Below are 19747 nucleotides of genomic sequence, written 5' to 3'. Positions count from 1 at the left end.
TTCACACTGCCCTTTTTCTTCTACATAAAGAAGTCTTGGAAGAATAATTCTTCATTATTCAAGTAAATTCCTTGTAAAATGACTTTTTTTTTATTTTGTCATTACATTTAGAATTTTATTATTTTTATCTCAGACATAACAGTTTGCTTTCTGTGCTGTGTTCCCATGATCTCCAGAGTTAGGTCTGGAGAAAAACTTGTTTTTCAATTAATTTGCACTAGAACATCTTAGTTTTAAGTATAGACTGGAAGTATAAATCTTGTCATTTCTGTAAACCATTTGAGTGAAACTTTAGGTTTCTACAGTAGATTAACCATAGAAAAGTCCTTGGTGCAACACCACTTCTAAAACTTCTACATAAGGAAAGAAAGACTTAAAAATTGTATATGCATTTAAAGAAAAATGAAAATATCAACTTTGTACTAATTACTTCTCACCATGCCATTCTGAAAAATCATCCTTTTTTTTACATTGCCATAAAAATATTACACATGATATATATGTGCACTTTTCTTTTGCAGGTGGAATGGAGAAAATAAAGCAGCATACCTTTGCATTAGCTCACTACACCTACACTGTGCTGTCTAACTTGAAATATGCCAATGGGGCTCCTGTAGTCCGTATTTACAGTGACACAGATTTCAGCAATCCTGATGCCCAAGGTCCAATCATCAATTTTAATGTGCTCGATGAAAATGGACAAGTGCTCGGCTTTGCACAGGTATGTTTTTCTCCTGTCTTAACCTGAGTTTACCGTTGTACTTTCATTTAAGCATGCTCACAACGAATTCCTTGTCCTAAAATAAATTTTTTATTCACAATACTCCTTTCTGAGGTTTTGAGTTTGTTTCTCCATAGCTCTGCACCACAAATACACACCATTTTTAAAGCAGTAGAAAAGAATCCAATAAATAGTGCTAGCACAATACAAAATACGTAATCGCCAGAGGCAATATCTTACAGATTTATTACTCCACAAGTAGGAAGTTTGGAAGTAGGCTGTTTTAACAGGATGCATTGACTAGGCAGTTTGATATTTTGCTGGCTTCCTTCTCTAGAGTACTCAAAATTGGGAATTGAAGAGCAAGTCTGGAAAAGCTGATAAAGAGACTGCCTTGGAGCTTTGACATACAAGTGAAATTAGATCTGAGAATATTGCAGTCACAAATGAAAGAGGAGTTCTCTTTTCCCTTCAGTTGTAACAATTACATTCTTGTAATATTCCTGAGCAATCATGGAATAAAGTTGAATGATCAGTGTAAAGAGTGAGATTCAAGCTCAAGAAATTCTTAAATGCTGTCTTTCTCAGCAGCTTTTTGTAGCCTTTATCCATTAAGAACAGCAAGTATCTTTAAGAGGAGGCTTCATTAGGCTTTTCTCCCTTCAGCAGAGAGTGCGTGGCTGTGCACCGTGTAGGCAGCGGGTCACTCAGGGGACAGTTGCTCACTTGCTCATCAGCAGAAGGCAGAGAAACCACAGTGCTCTTGTTTTGCTTGCTTTTTTTTTTTTCCCTTGGCTTCCTGAGAGAATAAGATAATGAGGAGAACATGGAGACATGTCTGCAAGATTACAGGAAGAGATCCATTTCTCACTAGAGAGAACAGAAGTGAAGCATTTGTTTTGTAGTTGCAAGTGTGGAGTTTTACATTTTTGTAAGGCATTTACCTGATGAACATGGGATGGTCACATGTAGAGTACTCAATAAGTTCTTCTTCATACACATCTTTTTTAGCCAATGCTATCAAAAAGCAGCAAATGTTCACCACATTTCATTTCAAAGCAGTCCACATTTTAGGAATCAATTAGTCATTTATGTAGCTGTCAATATGTGTGACAATGTTCAGAAAAGATTGGAGATATTAACACAACTGGGTTTGTAAAACTCCCCAAACACTTCAGTGTGGCTTCTGTTTTTTGATTAAAATCAAAACCTCTATTCTGATTTCTTATTTTCACAACTTCTTAGTAAAATTGGCTGATCCATGTTTCACTTTTTAAAACTCAACCGTATCCACAAGTTAAAAATTCTTTCATAGTCTTATGAATCCATTGTGCCTGTTTGCTACAGTGGCTGCTCATAAAAAGCTTCTTTATTGATCTGTATCATCTAGATTGTGCTGTTCACCAGATTCTGAAGATTTCTAACATATGTGGAATGAAGAGCTATAAAATTTTGAAATGCATCCTTGTTTCATCTGCAGTGCCTGTTAGAGTACTTTGTTTAATTAAAATAATGTGCAATTTAATGACTTTTAGAAATTAACAAGCACTATTCTTTCCAAAGCTATGACATGTGTGATATATATATATATATAATTGGCTTCTTTATGGAATGAAATTCTTTCATAAACACCTTATAGAAGTTATGGGGGAGAAAAAACCTTTGCTGCCTCTTTTTTATGATTACAAAGAAAATACATACAACAGAAAGTAAGCTTCATCAAACTGACTATGTAACCTCTTTATACCTGCATGCATGTCTAAATTCATATAGGTTTATTCAAATCAAAGTTAAATCCAGTACTTTTGTTAATTGTTTGGAAATGGCCTCTGCTTTGGAGGTGTCTATGGCCTGAATATTCATGTGGATTCATAGGGCATCCACAATCAATCCAGTGGAGTCAGCAGAACACAATTTCAGAAGGCTCCCAGAAAACATTTTGGGAAATTTTTTATGAAGGGAAAATTGCATGGCATTTGCCTACTATGAGTGGACACCAGTTAATGACTCGGGTTATCTTTGCACATTAAAAGAGAAAGAAAAGACCTAATGTCCTATTACTTTATGGATGATATCCCATCTATAATTCATTACTTATAATCAGGCATCAAACCAGTTCTATTTGCCTCTCTGACAGGCAATTGTTATGTGCCCATTGCCTCTTGTAGGGCACAGTGTGACTAGGCATTAGCATTTGGTAGCTTGAAAAGGACAATATGGCCAACTGATTCCAGAGAAAATATTATGAGGAGGCTTGGAGCAGTTTATTTGGAACACTTGAGATTGGCAAGAAAGACTTCATAAGTAGACACTGTCTTCAGAGGATACCAAGCTTACATTTAAGCCTCAAGATTTGCATAATTGGCATGATATTCAAAACTCTGAACTAAGCCCAAGATATTTAGCATGTGAAAGGCGTGTAGTGAAATACATGACATGTAATACCACTGCTGAAAAATGAGAACAGAGAAAAAATTACGTCTTTCGTCTGTGTAGCAATGGGGAAGAAAGTTATTCTTACCTGCTCATATGGTTGAAATCCATTTGTCAGTGTTATCAGCTTAATTACCAGAGCTAACAAGATTGTGCCAGTAAACACAAACACTCTTGAATTACATACACAGGGTCAATTGCACCAAGAGGAAACAGCCACAATCTCAGGTTCATCTTTGAGCAAAACCTTCATTGCAGCTCTGAAGAGCAAATGAAGGCATTTCATTAAAGTGAAAAACAAATAACCACACAATGATTGCGTTCTCAGAGATGGCAACAATTTTTACAGCCTCCTGTCCCAATATAGATTATATAGAATATTTGGATGTTAAGAAATGATAGGGTAGGAATGAAATAACTGAAGTTGGTTGAATTGTTATTGCTTTTTCATTTAAGTGTTTCTTTGTGACTGTTGAAGGGTAATACTGTCGTAGAATATTATACTTGGAATAAACTTGTCCTGCATCCTATATGTATCATTATTTAATTGACAGTTAATTACTAGTTTAGAGTTTTTTACTCCAAATGGTAATTAAAACAATTAAATAAGAGGGACTTATGGACCCCAAACAACAATAGTCACTCAGAAGCTATGGTTTTAATTTAGATTTTTCATGAAACATTTCTTTATCTAGGAATTAAACTACTACCATTTTGAAATTTCCATAAACCTCTCATCTTTGAGCACTAAAACTGCATTGAATTTCCTCCTTTGAGCTGCACCACATACTTTCCATGAAAATTATTTCCTTCAGTAAAGCTGTCTCACAGACTACCATTGGTAGTAATTTGTTCTTGAAATCACTTGGGAGGAGACCTGTATTCTTTTCACACAAGGTGCCTGTCCTCTGCAGTAGCACCTCTGTCATTTTGTTAATGTTTATTTGCACTGCAGCATCAAAAAGCCCCTGTTGTGATCAGGGGTTGAGTTATGGCGAGTACTTGACAGGTCCAGGACATAAAGATGGCCTTTTTGCCAAATGGCTTCTTCATCTATAGTTGTCTAGTCAAGAATGGATAATTCCCCAGCATTAGAGTTTTTGCTGCTAATGAAGTGTGGACGGATGACAGACTGGTAATTTGGAAAGGTGCAAAGGTGCAGGGGCAGAGATGAAGGACCTCTGCAGGATAGAAGCAGAAGAGTCAACATTAAAGCAGCACACTGTCAATCTTCTGCCTCCTTGTGAGGCTACCAGAACAAGAGAAGCAATCAGCCCTAGACTTGAAAGAGGGCTTGTGATGTAACAAAAGATGGGGTTACACATTTATATCTGGTGCTGAGCTAATGCAGCAAACTCTTCGCACAGAGAATCATCAGCTCATTCATTAACAATGAATATCTGCAGCTTTCAGCATATACGAATGTCATGTGTTCTGCCATCCCCAAGTCCTTTCCAGCCTCTTGAACACTGACAGCAATGACTCAGCTTCAGTTTGCATCCTTGCCATCTTTTTTTTTTTCAGCAAAAACTTGCATAGGACTCTATGAAATCCAACCTGATTTGAATGTCAAAGAAATGGAAACAGTCATAAGAAAACAACATAGATTTGAAACAACAATCATATGCAAAAAAAGGGAATTTCTTATAAACTGGGTTGAAGTGCAAATGTTGTATGTTCTCTTCACACTTGCAGATGTGAAGAAACATCACCATCTCTGCTCTGGGAGACCTTTTATGCTAATATAATTCATGAAATCTTCTCTTTGTTTTGAAGAGAAGAGAGATGAGATCTGTGAAATTCTCTTTGTATCTTCAGTAGATAATTTCAGAGTGATTTTATAATCTCTTCACATTTTATTCTGTAAAGTCAGTTTGGAAGCCAGAAGAAGGTAAAGAGGTGACAGATGGCCAGATGGAAGTTTACCTGAAATATTTGTTGAATTGTATGCACTGGAGAGCTCTTGCCCAGCCACGACTTTCAGTTCAGTGTTATGCTAGTAGTGAAAAATAGCCCTACCTTTACCAAACTTTTTCTTTTTCAACTCTGATCTTCTGAGACAATATTTTTTTTCTCCTCCTGTGCGTAATAGAGCCAGTAATGGGCTTTAAAAAGTGAGCAAACCATCATGACTGTCTTTTGAAAAATGATCAGCATTTCACATTTCAGCTGTGGATTTCCAGCATCCATCCCTACTCTGCAATTTCATCACTCCTTAGCTTGGAGCCTGAACCTAAAGCACAAGTAACTTGCTGTGATAGGCTCACCTCCAAAAGTTCCCTTAGTGTACATATATGCTTGCCATGTCCCCTAAGATCCTGTCAGGAAGGGAATGAGCATCAGTCCATTAGCAGTCTCAGCCTTCTTGCCTACCACTTCACACTTGTGTGTGATAGACAAACTGCTATAACAGGAATAGCTGCCAGAGACAGAGAATGTAAACATTTTGGTTTGCCTAAGGAAGGCTCTTCTGCAGTGTTGCATATGAATGAGTTTTGCCTCTTGAGACTGAGAACCCTGCTCACATATATTATAATCAGTTTTGCCTAGGAGCATACATTAGCATGTCCTGGCTCACCCTCATCAATCCAGATAGAGTGAAGGGAGGTCTAGACTTTGAGTTGACTTTCTTCACCCACTTCTCAATTAAAAGGAAAAAAATCAACATTTCTCAAGAGACAACTTCTAGTGTGCATCCCTTCAGTCTAAATCTGTAAAACAGTTTGATGACCGCTTTCTTCCATCTCAGCTACCCTTAAATTAATGTAAAGTAAGGATTGACTTGATGACCCACTGGGTTTTTCCTTTTCTCCCTTGCTTTCTATCATTCAGTAGTGAAGACCAGGGTCTTCCATTGGAATTTGTGGCCTCAAATCACTTACATCCAACCACTCACTGTGACACCTTCTGTACTCTGGTAGCCTCTTTCTGCTACCAGTGTACGTTAGGAGTATAATCTTTAGTTCCAGATCACAGAATATTCTGAGTTGGAAGGGACCTGCAAGGATCATCAAGTCCAACCCTAAGTAAATGGCCCATACAGAATAAAACCCACAACCTTGGTGTTATTAGCACCTTGCTTGAAGAAGGCAAAATCAGAATGAGAATCCCCCGATAAACAAAGTTTCATTTTCTTTTTAGTCTCAATTTTCCTTCTCTATCCAAAGCATTCTATGTTAGTGAATTTTCTCATAAGCAGCTTAGCAGCTGAGCTAAATTCAACCCTGTGGTTTGAGATGCAGAGGGAGAAAAATATATCTTAGAATTGCATGGTCATCTTTACTTAAACTTTTCTTATCAGAGGCAATTTGTTCTGGGACTTCATTAAAGCAAGAAACAATCAACCACACCATAATTACACTCTCAGAGATGGCAGCAATTTTTACATTTTACATGCAGTACAACATTCACTACTGCAAAATATTTCCTAGTATTTAAACTCAATTTTTCTCACTGCAGAATGACTCCATTATTACATGTATTGGGCAAAGAAAGAGACACCAGTTTGGGCAGAAAAGAAGAAATAGAGGATTTCAGAAATCCAAGATGGGAAGAATTGGACCAGAAGCATGAAGCAGTGTTGTATGGGTGAGGTGTGACGAGGGAAGAGACAGAGCAGTGTATGCAGGTAGAACTTATTCTATCTGCTTGTATTTGGACAGGTCTGCAAACAAAATAACACAGGACAAAGTGGTGTGAGGCAGGATGGGAAATGCACAAAAAAGTAGCTGCTCTAGGTAAACATCATGGTGATAGCCAGTTCTGGAAGTGCTTTCATACTGTAAGTACGCTGCTTTGGTTTCACAACATTCTCTTTTAAAGCTTCCTGTTCCTTTAGTAATATCTTAAGGAATTGTTCAGCTGGACTTAGATTAGTAACCAGGACCTGGCAACAGCCAGGAGAAATGCCCTCCCTCTGTTATAGGTTTTCAGTGTCACCTTGAGGGATTCAATGCCTTATCTTCCCAATTTACACTCACCTCACAGGAGTGGAGAGAAAATATGTTAAATACTGTCAAATCTTCAGATACCAAGTGGCGGATGCATTTGTATATACACACAGCTGGTTCAATACATATTCATATCACTGCTTATCGTTACCTGATAAAAGGGACCAGGCAATACCTGAAGTGGGTTGAGTTCTTAAAGTAATTGCTGTTTGTGTCTTAGACAATATTTTTAGTTTTACCGGAAGATCATCTCGAGCCCACTGTACACATGGTGTACAGAATTAGAGCAATGGCAACATGTGAATTACAGGAGTGAGAAAAAAAATAGAGCATTTCCCATGCACAGGAAGTTGATACCAAATCATTTGGATCAGACTGACCAGAGCCTGGTACTACTTGTCAGTACTTGTCTGGAAATTCATACCACATCCCTGCAGGAGAAAGTGGACAATGAGGAGGGAAACCTCCTACTACATTTAACCTATTTGAAATAAATCTTCATAGAAAGTTATTAATCAAGACATTTTTGTTGCTCTTTATATTTAGTCTTTTTAGCGTTTTTTCCCCATCTATTTCTTTTTACTTCCATGTAATACAGTCATTCAGTTTTGTAAGTGCAGCATTTTTTCATCTGAGCCACAGAAAATGGAAATCCAGCAATTTTTAATTCCAACTAAGAATGGCTTTGCAGAAATGGTCATATGACTCTGAGCTAGTTACACTAATGCTTTTAGAAGCATAACCACTCATTATATTAATTTTGATGACTCAGGGAAAGAAAAATGTTCTCTAACTTGCTTAATGGGGTTTTTGGCCATCTTCCCAACAGCTACCTAAAAATTGCTGAGTTGATTACTCACTATTGATTTTAGCTATGGATTTAGCCATTGATTTCAGGAAGCCAGGAATGGCAGATGGACCTGCACAATAGAATGCAAACAAGATTATAAGGACAAAAAGATTGTTGTGAAGATTCCTGTTGAACATATACTGATTTCCTTGGTTCCAATTAGTTTCCAATTGTGTTGTGGATGTCTTGGACCAGGAAGATAGCAGCAATGCAGTAAACCACACTGGCGTGTCAATAAATGGCACCTTGTTTCTTTAAACTGGCAAGAAATCATTACAATCTGGATCTTTGCTTTTGTGACATGGCACTGGGTGCTCAAAGACAACCCTTGCAAAAAGGAGCTCACAATATAGGAGGCAGCTTCATTGATCTAGGTCTGAACATGATCATAATAGTTGATCACTGACTGAACATAAGGAGGTGCTGTACTTCAGAGGCTCAATGTGAGAAATGCAAATCTGGTTAGTAGGTAATGAAACTCTCTTCCTGCTGAGGTAGTAGTGGCAGAGTACAGGCTGAGTTCTTTCTGTTTTATCTCATTGCAGGGGGACAAAGACACATGTGAGTTAGCCTGAAATTGCCTACTATTAAACTGCACATCAGAGCTGATAAAGGTTAGAAAGCCTCATGAAAGACTAGACTGAAGGTGTTGTCTGACACTGTTTCTCTGGAGTGTCCTTGCACGTTGCTAAGGAAACGAAAAGAGATAAAAGAAAGATGCTCATAGTTGTTCAGATGAAAGAATCCAAGATGAATGAGGGAGGCTAAACATTTTCTGTTTGGTAACAGGGCCAAACTGTGACTCTAAACTACAGACCTTGTCACATGGGAGAAATGTGGAAAAAACCCACATGGTACCAGGAAAAGAACTGCACTTTTGAGAGCTTACACTAGATTCCCTTGTCCTTGATCTCGGTAAAAGCACATCAGCTGCCTTTGAATGCATGCAGTGTCTAGTTTCAGTCCACCATCTGAAGCCTTTCAAGACAAAAAGAGACTGGCCCCACCTTCTCTGTTACTCTGCTTCCTTGTTTGCATCTTCCTGCCCCCACATCCCTCTTCCCCACCCCACCACTGTATAGGATTCTGTGACCCTAACTAAAGTAATATGGGAATTTGACCCCACAACCTCCCTATGTTCTATTATCCCATTTTCAGGGATTAAATACAGACAGAAGAGGATTTAAGAGCCTTAAAATTAATAGGAAATGGTGGAGATTTTGACTGTGACGTGAATTAAACCTATGTCACTGGACTTTCAGTAGCATGCACTGCACATTTTTATTCCTAGGCATTGTTTCCACTTGTAGATGTCTGCTACATTCCCCTTTATCCCTCTTGATATTAGTTATAGCTTAGTCTTCTGTGTAGTTTTCCTCTGGCTTCAACATTTCTGACCAGCAGCAATTTGACTGAAAGCCTTTAGCCTACAAAATACCTGGGGATGCTCAATGGGATGGAGAGATACAGATGTTTTTCTATGGCTCACAAGAGGATGCTTTGTTGAAGTCAGTTATGAAGCCACTGAGGGCTTGAGTTCCTTTGCTTTGCTTTCTTACTGAAATCTATCCTTTCCCTGATATCATTTTAGTGAACCAGGTTTTCATTGTCAGTGAATGCAGTTTGAACTGGAGGGGAAAAAACCCCCAAAAAAAACAGAAGAGAAGGTGTCATTGGTTGGAGAGACCTGTGGTCATTAAGGCACCAAATCAAAAAAAGAAAACCAAGATGTTTAGCTTACTCATCAGTCTGTTCTGTTTCAAATAGCTGGATTCAAATTCACTTGCATAATCAGCAGGAAAGAAAAAAAAAAAAAAGTTGAAAAAAATGTTAGGTCATCCATTAACAGGACTGTGTTTCATTGTTTCATTTCGTTTTTATAGCCACCCTATCCCCAAGAAATCTTCTAGATTCTGTTTGTCAGAAATGTAAAATTATTGTTACTACTTTATGCATGAAGAACCTGCAGTTCACCATGTGTATGCCATCTCCTAAGTGAGAATTCCTGCAGAGTGACAAACCACATATTTTGAATTATGTCAATATTTCCAGCTTGCTTCTCTCCCATGCAATCTTACCTGCTATTTGACTGTCTTTAAAACTAGCTGAGAAAATTATCACATCGTCTGTAAAGTTCCTGATAAGACAGCATTTATACTGAACAAGTATATTCAGGACACTGAACTTGACAATATTAATACATTTCAATATCTCTGTCTAATACTTCACTGCCTTCTACCAAAGGGATTTTGGTCAAAATGATGAATGGATGAAGACTAAGAAGAGATATACGTCCTCTCTTTGGTTAATTTAAACCACTGTCAACAACTAGAGAGGCAAAAAGGAGAGGATGAGATTACTCAATACTGAGAGAATCTGCCCACATAGAAATTATTTCTCTGAGATGGAAAAAAAATGCCTTTGTTGTAGAAAACTATGCAGTTAAAACAGTTAATGATACTGTAACTCAAGTAAAATTCCTCCTTCTCCCCCCTACCCCCACACTAAATCGTTTGGAAACAAGTGCTGATTTTTTTTTTTTTCCTTCTGACCTACTTCTTATTAAATTGCATTTAACAAGATTAAGTATGCATTTGCATCAGCAACAGCGTTTCACAGTCAAATGCTGGATGACAGAAAGAGCTAGCTTACTTTCTCTCCAATTCCATGCCATGAATCAGTGAATTAATTTACCAGTGAATGTGGAGAACAGCATCTTGAAGCCTGTTTTATAACCAGCCATCAGTGGTATGCAATGAAATTCTTGTAATGAGCAAATCCATCAGACAGACAAACTGCTCTGGTTTGGGCATTGGCATTGTAGAAAGCAGAATGAGAAGTCCTAATCCCAATTCCTGAAGGACAGTACTTACCAGTATTGAATTATATGATTTTTTTTTCAGAACACTTCATGATATGTTATAAAAAGTTCCTTTATTCATGTGAATAATTCTTGTGATAACTTACACAAATAAGTACTTGCTTGAATAACAACTACAGAACTGCATCCTATGGGAATGACTTCAGCAGGGGTTTATAAAGCATTCATCATTCTTGGTGAAAGTGTTAAACTTAGTTGATTAGGAATAATGCACAATTATGTGCTATTTGTAAATCTTTACTCTCATTTAGCATTTACATACCTACAGTGAGTATCATTCTCAGACTTATTGTAATGAAACTGATGCCAAAGAAAAACTTCCAGCTTTCACTGAGTGCCTCAGAAGCCCTGAAGTGAATTGTTGGCAGAGTCAGTCATTTAGCAAACACAGAGAAATCACCAGTGCATTGTGACAGGAAATGGGAAAGCAGAACAGACCAGAATCTTATTTCTTCTCAGAGCTTTCCAGCTGATGAGTATCAACTGAAATACCAGATTTCCAAGAGGGGACTACTGTAGGGCAATGCATTAAACTGAAAGCTCTTCACTTCAATATTTTTTATATTTAAAAAAAAATTGTATTTATCAGACAGAGCACTCTGAAAAAAACCCCAAATTGATCAATCTGGGAACACTAAAGAAAAGCTCATTAATGGAAAAAAATTAACTGTTTTAAAAAATTGGTTTAGGCAAACTTCCTTTACGTATCTTTGTTAAATTTGAAGACCGTGACTTGGAAGTGTGAAAATCACATTTTGCTTGTCAAAAATCAAGACAATGTGACATCAGAAGTGTTGGGGTATGAAGAAGTCTACAGGGCCAGGCCCACAGTAAAGAGCTTCAAAAAAAGTAATGAATGCCAAGGGGCTCTGAGAGACAGAAGGGACTCCAAGATAGCATGACGCCTTGATTACCATGTCCTCATTGACTGAAATCAGTAAAATGCTGCAAGATTTCTGCATTTGTTTTGCAGTTTAATTGTAGTCTTTAATCTCTTAAAAACCAAGGCACAATAATTCCAAGTATAAGATCCAGGGAATCACCAAAACTGACAATCCAAGTACATGAGGCTGTGTACTTACCATTAGTACCATTCATGCTTCTGTGCCTTCATTGATGAATTCATTCCTGGCTCCCAAAAGTCACCCTCTGCTGTTACAGACAGAGCTGCAAGTGACATTCTATATTTCATAACCCTGAGTTCAATATCCATTATTGCTCCTTATGGCAATTTTAAAGATTTGTTTTATTTAAGGAAGCTTTTCTTCATCAAAATAACTGTAACAGATGTTTTATGTTCTATTTGTTTTGCTATGTGATAGCACTGCAGAGAGAGATTAAATTAACTCCCCAAGTAGTGTATTTCTAGGGTGAAAATAAATGAGAAGAAATCAAAACATATGTCCAAGGGAAAACCAAGCATCTATTCAAGGGACAGATATTTTTGCAGTGCTGACTTTACTGGTTCTTTACATGGTGCCATTGTTTCCAGTGAAAAGTGTGCAACACATTCCCAAGATCTGTGCACTTTATCACATTGGTGATCATGAACTTCAGTTAATACTAAAGCTATTCATAACTTACCTTTTTTCTCCTGAATCACAATTCCCCTATTCCTCTAATGATCATGTTTTTATGTCTCAGTAATCCTGGTCCAGTGTACAGATTGATATATACTACAACTAAAGTATCATTGTAGATAAGAATTGGATGGCATGGCTTAAGTGAAATTGCTGTTCATTAAAGAACAGTAATAATTCATTTGACAAAATGTTAAAAAAATTAAAGATCCTGTTTGGAATTCCTTGAAGATGTGTCATGGAAGCTGTATTACACTACGTACATTTTGATTGACAAGGCTGCCCCAGGAACATTCCTTTTAAAAAGTATGAATAGTAAAAAGATTCTGTATTTTGAAGGTTTTTGTATACTGATAAATAAGCCCAAACACTGCACAATTTCAGCAGTGAAGTATGTCATGATTTTTGCCTTGCTTGTCATGATTAACAGAATGACAGATCCGCCCACAAGTCACTAGCACCATGACAAACCCATGCTATGGCAGAATGACAACTTTTCTCATCTAAATTAAAAAAGACATCAAGAAAATGTCACTGTTCCCATATTGAAGTCTTCTGACAAAACAAAGCTAGCGACACCACAACAGTCTCTCTCAACAGATGCCTCTTACTAAAACTTCAATTTGAGAAAAATGCTTTAAACACAAGATATTCTCCAAGGCATTAATCATCAATAGGGATCTTGGGGCTGACTGTATTCTCTACTTTCCAGGTCTGTATATATGGAGTTATTTTGATTATGTCTGTGTTGGAAATTCAAACAATTTTGAACTGAACTAGTGGCACAGAACACATTGAAATGTGAACTTGAGAACTTGTATGCTATAGCAATGTAGAATTTTTTTGTATACATCACATTTTTGTGCAGAGACCCTTATGTCCCACAGATGAAAAAAAAACCAGTAACAACTGCTTTTAGCAGAGTTAAATACTATTTAGGTTGAATTATTTCAGCATGGAGTAAGTTCTAACAGAAGGCTTGGGTTTTCTAGCCACTGACATAGTGACTTTAAAGGTGCTTGGTGCACACAGTGAAACTCAGAGATATCAGAAGATAGAAGATTGACATATCAAGACAGAAAATAGACTGAATTATACCAGAAAGTGTTTGGTATGTGTGCTGGGCCATTGTTCTGTACAGAGGGAATTTATGTTAAAAATAATAAAAGCCAGTAGAGATTTAGCCAGCTACAAAAGCTGGGTTGAAGATTTGTACTGTTACCTCAGATGAAGCATGATCTCACAGTTAGGGAAGTGGTTAGTGTGAGTTGGTTGACACTCCCTTTCCTGCCCCTTTAGGCTGAGCTGTTGCTGTGCATCCAGCTGAGCCAGAGCTTCCTGCATGGAGGATTCTGACCCTGGTACAGCAGAGTCCCCTGAGTCTGCAGCGTGGTCATTGGCAGGGCTCTCAGCTCTCCTTTTCAATAAAAGGAGCAAAAGGGGTTAATGCAAGTTGTGCAAGGTTGTTTTGGGAGTCTGTGGTAGAGGTGGGGGTCAGATTTCATTCATTTATTTGCTGTCCTTTCTTGCAGTCCTGACCAGGAATGCTCATCATTTTTCATCAAAGAAATAGCTGGTGGTAGCTCAGCTAATCTTATCAGCTGCTGCTCTTGCTTTTTGAGATCAATATAAAGCATTTCCAGGTTTTTGCAGTGAGGTTCCATGGTTTCTTAGCTGTGCTAAGAGGATCCCTGTAGTGTTTCTTAGGTGTGCTCTGAAACCCTGACAATCTGTATCCCTTGCAGTGCTGTCCTCCCAGTGCATGCATATATATGTCTCCATATGAGGTACATATGAGCACATTCTTCTGTTGTCTTTGCACATCATTTTCATTCCTTCCCATAATTTATTAATGCCAGTTTGTCATCAAGTATTTTATTTCTGCCCATTCATTATTCAGTGGATGATAAAGTAATGGTGTAATACCAAACAGCATGAGGAAGAAATGCACCAGGGACAGGGATTGGGGGTTGTATGTACAAAACTCAATGAGACATTCCAGTTCATTCCCTGTCCTGGCAAATGTTACTGCTTACTGAGGGGATGATCCTTCCAGCAGTTGTGTGCCAAAATCCCATAGATGCCATCAGTTTCTGTAATAAGAACTTGAAGTTTTGGATCCTTGAAGCACAAGGCTTTCTTTAGCTACCTGAAAAGGTGCCCCAGGCTTCTCTTCAGTCTCTTCAGAGGCAGTTGCAGGTAGTGGCTCTGTCACAACACCGAGTAACACCTGGTTTGTAATTAGCAGCACTGATGTGAATAAACCTGTTCGCAGCTTTAAAATTCGGCAGATGTACTGGCATTCATAGGCTCAGGACCTAGTTGACCTGATTGTGTGTGTTTTTTGTGGAGTAGTTGCTCAATGCTAAGGTAAACATCTCTGCTCCTACCATTGCTTTCTTCTGGCTGAAGTAACAAAGTTGAAAAATGCAAAATTTGTATGGGAATGGTAAAAGCTTCAGTACGTTGTTAATTGTTTAGACAAATAATTTACTTCCATGGATTTCTACCTTTAAAGCACTGTATCTTGTTGACCACAACTTTAAAATGTCTATTTTTCATTCTTCTCCTGTGTCTTCTGCTGGGAAGGTGGACAGCATGGCGAGTCTCCACAACATACACGTTCGCACAGGCTGCTTCTGTAACACTGGAGCCTGCCAGATGCATCTGGGCATAAGCAATGAGGACATCCAAAGGAACCTGCAGGTTAGTCTCTGAATGTGGTTAGAAGTTAAGACCTAAAGTGCATCACATTCCATGGTTTTGAGTCTCTGTGACTTTAAAAATGAAGTTAAATTTGACTTGGTTTTTTAAGCATTCAACTGCTTTGCCTTGTTAAGGAACTAATGATTGAAACTCGGCTCATTGAAATGAGGTATTGAAACAAAATCATTTGATGGATGCAGAGAAGTATGTGTTGCTTGTTATTATTTCATTGGAGAATAGAAAACCAATTGTTTGGTTTTGGAATTGCATGATATCAAGACTTCCAGCAGAATAGAATTTCCTGGATAATTTCTCTCATGTTTTTCTTTAAGTATCCTAATTAATTATTGTTCATACTAATCCTCAAGAATTGTAGACCTGTTGCTGTTGGATGTTACAATTTAAAATACATATACAAATTGGACAGGAAACAGTAAAGGCAAATATGCAGTGAATCTCAGAGAATGAAGCAAATTTAGATGAAATCTACTTAGATTACTGATGTGTTAGAATTTTAGAATATGAATGTAAAGATTGTTTTCAAGATTACTAATGTTTTCCATAAGCTATCATTAAAAGATGTATATCAGGATGTATTACACTGAAGTGGAGGAGGCTTCCTGTCTGCATATTTGTCAGAGTTTGAAATTGCAGTAAATTAATTCAGAACAATCAAAAACTTTATTAATGGTGTTCTTTCAAAGGTAAAAAAAAATCTAATGGCTATAATGATATTATAGCTCCCAGAGACATATAGATAATTTTGCAAGCACTTTTACATGCAGGACTGATAGCACCAGTTCTTAAAGGCTTCTGCAGCTCTTTAATACCTTCCTTGGGCAAATGGTGCTTTCACTTGCATTGGAAGCGCTCTCCTCTGAGGAAACAAAAAACAGTCTACCCTTTTGTTGAAGTGAAAAATGCCAAATAACCAGCTGCAATGCTCCTGGATCTGCTAATACAAGGAGGATTTTGCTAAGGAGTGAGTGACTTCTTTTAGGTCTGTGTCATTTCAATGGGGATAGGCCAAAGTTAAATTTGTGGAGAGACACTTAATCACCAAAGGTTGTATAATGAGGTGGTACAGTTACACAGTCATTATTTGGGGACATTCCATTCCCATCAGTGCTTTGAGAAGGATCAGGATGAGTTACTGACAACATTACTGTGTAGAGGGAGGCATCTTTTATCACATTATTTGCACATATACTTCAGTTTCGTCTTTTCCCAGGGTGCTGGCTGTATTCTTCCTTCCCTGATGAAGTTGTACATGATAAAATGCCTGTGAGGGAGGACTTTCTGTCTTCAAGTGTCCCTGGAGAAGTGTGGTTAGTTTTCTTAGAATGTTATGTAGGAGCTCGCTTACTTATTTGCACAGTAGGAACTTCTCTCCTCAGTCAATCAAGCAATACCTGGCAGAAGGGTTGCAGAAGGGTATAGTAACAGATGCAACTTAATTTTGAAAATATTGCTTCTGCTCTGTTGTCAAGGATAAAAACTACTTCACACTGCATTAAAATATTTACTATTGTGTTGCATGCTTTGACATAATGTAGGGTTTTTATTTCTCCTTGCTTAAATGGCATCTGTGTTCACTGTCCTGTGACATTTCTTGCTTAAAAAAACAGACCTCATGTAAATAAACTATTCAATTGTCCATTTTTAATATGACAGAAATGTGTAAATAAATTAAATTCTGAGAGAAAATACCCAACAGCTACTGCACTTAGGGAATAGGATGCTGAGTTTGGACTAAATCTTAAGTCCATTGGTGACCTACTATTAAGTGGATGAACAAAGGGGGACTCTAGCTTGCAGCACTCAATGACTCACTTAAAGAATGAGAAACTTTTGCCCTTAAGGGAGATATTTCCATAAAATCTTGTCTGAGAGACCTATCAGATGGGTATCAACATGGAGGTCACTATAGGATATTCAAACAATTTTTCAGCAAGATTTTTTCAAGTGGAAACTTGTGCTCTTCAAAGGAGGAAGTGTTGGAGGAAAGACTAGTTCTCTTTATCCTAAAATCAATATGTTGACTGGATCAGCAAGACAGATTTGTTGGATATTCCTATGTCACTTAAGATGTCTGAGCTCTAGATTCAAGTCTCTGCTTTGCTGCTATGCCAAATGAGTTAGTTCTCTCCTGTTTGAACTATTAAACACAAGCCATGATAAAGCCACTGGTGTAAAATGGTGCTTTTCTGACTAGTGAATATCAAGAAAACCTCCCCCAAAAAATCAACCATCTCATGGTTTATTTTCTTATCTGAACGTAACATCACAGTTTGAGTCCCAGTGAACTATGCAGGTGAGACTGGAGTATCCCTGGAGATTGTCTGAGCTGACCATCATGGGACACACAACCTTTAAGGGATTCTTTATATGTTTTTGGGAAGTATCTCTTCCCCTAGAATAGAATACGACAAGCAGCTCAAAATTATCTTCATAGTCTAAGTAAATCATAAGATGATTGAGGGTATTTTCTTCATTTTCTCTTTGTATTGATGAGTTAACCTTCTATTTTTTATAACAGTTTTTCAGGTTAGAATTAAGAGACTCAATAATAACTGGGTAAAATTATAGAGAAATAAAGCAAAGTATAATGACAGCTCTCTGGTTTTCTTCCTATTTCAAACTAGGCTGGCCATGTCTGTGGAGATAACATAGACCTACTTGATGGACGTCCCACTGGTTCTGTGAGAATATCCTTTGGCTACATGTCTTCTTTTGAAGATGCACAGACTTTTTTGAATTTCATCATAGCCACCAGACTCTCCAACTCGGATGCTGAGATTCCTCTCCAGTCTGTTACAAAGCTGCCGACAGAGTCTGTTCCAGATGACCACCTTTCTTTTAACAAGGCAGATAAATTGTCTCCAATTCTGCAAATCCCTGACAGAGAACTCAGGAATATTCCGTCTGAGGCAGAGACAACTGGCAGCTGGCCACCAGAGCCTGAGGCAGAAAGCATGAGGGCAGCTGTTTCTGAGACTGCAGTGCCAACGTGTAGAAAAGGTGGCAAGCCCATCACTGTTGCCAAAATTTACCTCTACCCAATCAAATCCTGCTCTGCGTTTGAGGTATGTGCTTTGAACCATTTGGAAGTACTTGTGCAGCTCAGCCTTGTGTTTTTCATCAGACCCACGTGTATGAGATACTAGGAAGCCGGGTGTGGGTACCCATGTTTCCTTTTTTCCAGGTTCTGGGATCAAGTCCCACATGTTAGGCTACCTTGAAGGATTTTGGATTAGGCTGAGGTTACAGGGGAGGGTTAAATGTGTCTTCTGCTCTCCCCTCCCCCACAATAGGCAAATCTGCACTTAATGTGACTTGAAGAAAATAGTTGGATTTGCAAAACTTGACTAAATTATAATCAAATAATTAGTATGCTTTTACAGAATGACATGTGATGGACTTGTAGGCATTGAAGGGTAGGCAGCAATTGAGAAGTAACTTGATTAACATGTTATAATTGAGAGGCGGCTGATTTACATTACAAAGAAATGTTATCATTAAAAATACATTTGCAACAGAAATATGACATTTAAGTGTTGCTGTGCTATTTGAAAGTTCACTCTTTGAAGATTTTAATTGCTTTTTTACCAAGTTAATAATATCATCACCTTAGCTGTGACTTTTTTTTTTTTTAATAATGCATGATGAAATAGGTGTATGGCCCACACATGACCTAGGATGTCACTCTGCTTAGTACCATACTGGGAAGTGATTTAATGAATGTCAATAATGGTATAACTTTCCCTACAAAAACTTACTGGTGTAGGTCAGTGTCTCACATCTGAGAGAAAATTGGGGTCAAATCCAGTAACGAATCTCCTGAATTTCAAACAGGGCTTCTCAGCTGATTTGATCATGTTTTGGTTTTTTTTTTCTTTCTCAGTGCAGAGGGGCTGGGCAATTAAACACTATTAAATGATCAACCAAACATCTGTATTTTTAAATTTGGGTTGGCTTATGATGTCTTTAATTCAGAGACACAATCCTGAGCATCAAATGGGACCTGAACAAACAATTTCCACCCCTTATTAACCTCCCACTAGATCAAACTGTTTAGAAAATCAAATTAATTGCCCATTTCATGTGAAAATTTTTTAACCTTTTTTGAAGTGTTGCAGTTTTCATAGCTGTATTAGAGAAGCCCAGTATGGAAGCTGCTGCAATATGTTGGCAGTACTCATGCACCTGTGGGGTTAAGTTCTGTTTTTGACATGCAGGCTGGTGTTGTGAGATACATGCCACAACATTCAGCACTAGGAAGGCTTTGAAGTGATTGTGCCCAGGAGCAGGTAAGACATACCTCAGCATGCAAAACAGTTTATGTTTCTCCACAAGCTGAGCCAGATTTCTCCTCTTCAAGCTCTGTGAGGGGAAACAGCTTTAGGTGATGAATTTGCAGGAGCCTGGTACTCCCCCGCAGACAGGACTGCAGTTCTCTATGGAGGGGGGAACCCCCATGCCTCATGCATAGTGCTTGTGCCAGGCATGAGTCAATGAGCCCAGAGTGAAAACAGGACTCAACTCAGCTTCCACCTCTACAGCTCAGCACTGTTCTGTAAGGAGTGAGAGATGGATACCTGCTTAGTCATTTTAGCATAAAGTAGG

General features: G+C 38.1%; 1 protein-coding gene across 4 annotated transcripts in view; it reads left to right on the top strand.

Annotated features, from left to right (window-relative positions):
* The window catches only part of MOCOS (molybdenum cofactor sulfurase), a 208428-nt gene that overhangs the window by 155150 nt on the left and 33531 nt on the right, over window positions 1-19747 (top strand). For all 4 annotated transcript variants that reach the window (XR_009419401.1, XR_009419395.1, XM_059481952.1 and 1 more), the window contains exons 6-8: window positions 522-721; window positions 15005-15121; window positions 17767-18207. Coding sequence is in view for 2 of the 4 variants with exons in the window: in XM_059481952.1 (XP_059337935.1) it covers window positions 522-721; window positions 15005-15121; window positions 17767-18207 (758 nt within the window). In the remaining 2 variants the exon portion in view is untranslated. The remainder of the gene's footprint in view (window positions 1-521; window positions 722-15004; window positions 15122-17766; window positions 18208-19747) is intronic.

This window comes from Ammospiza nelsoni, chromosome 1 (genome assembly GCF_027579445.1).
Source record: "Ammospiza nelsoni isolate bAmmNel1 chromosome 1, bAmmNel1.pri, whole genome shotgun sequence".
NCBI classification, from domain to species: domain Eukaryota; kingdom Metazoa; phylum Chordata; class Aves; order Passeriformes; family Passerellidae; genus Ammospiza; species Ammospiza nelsoni.
The sequence above is the reverse complement of the archived record's forward strand: the minus strand, read 5'-3'. Positions and strand labels throughout refer to the sequence as shown.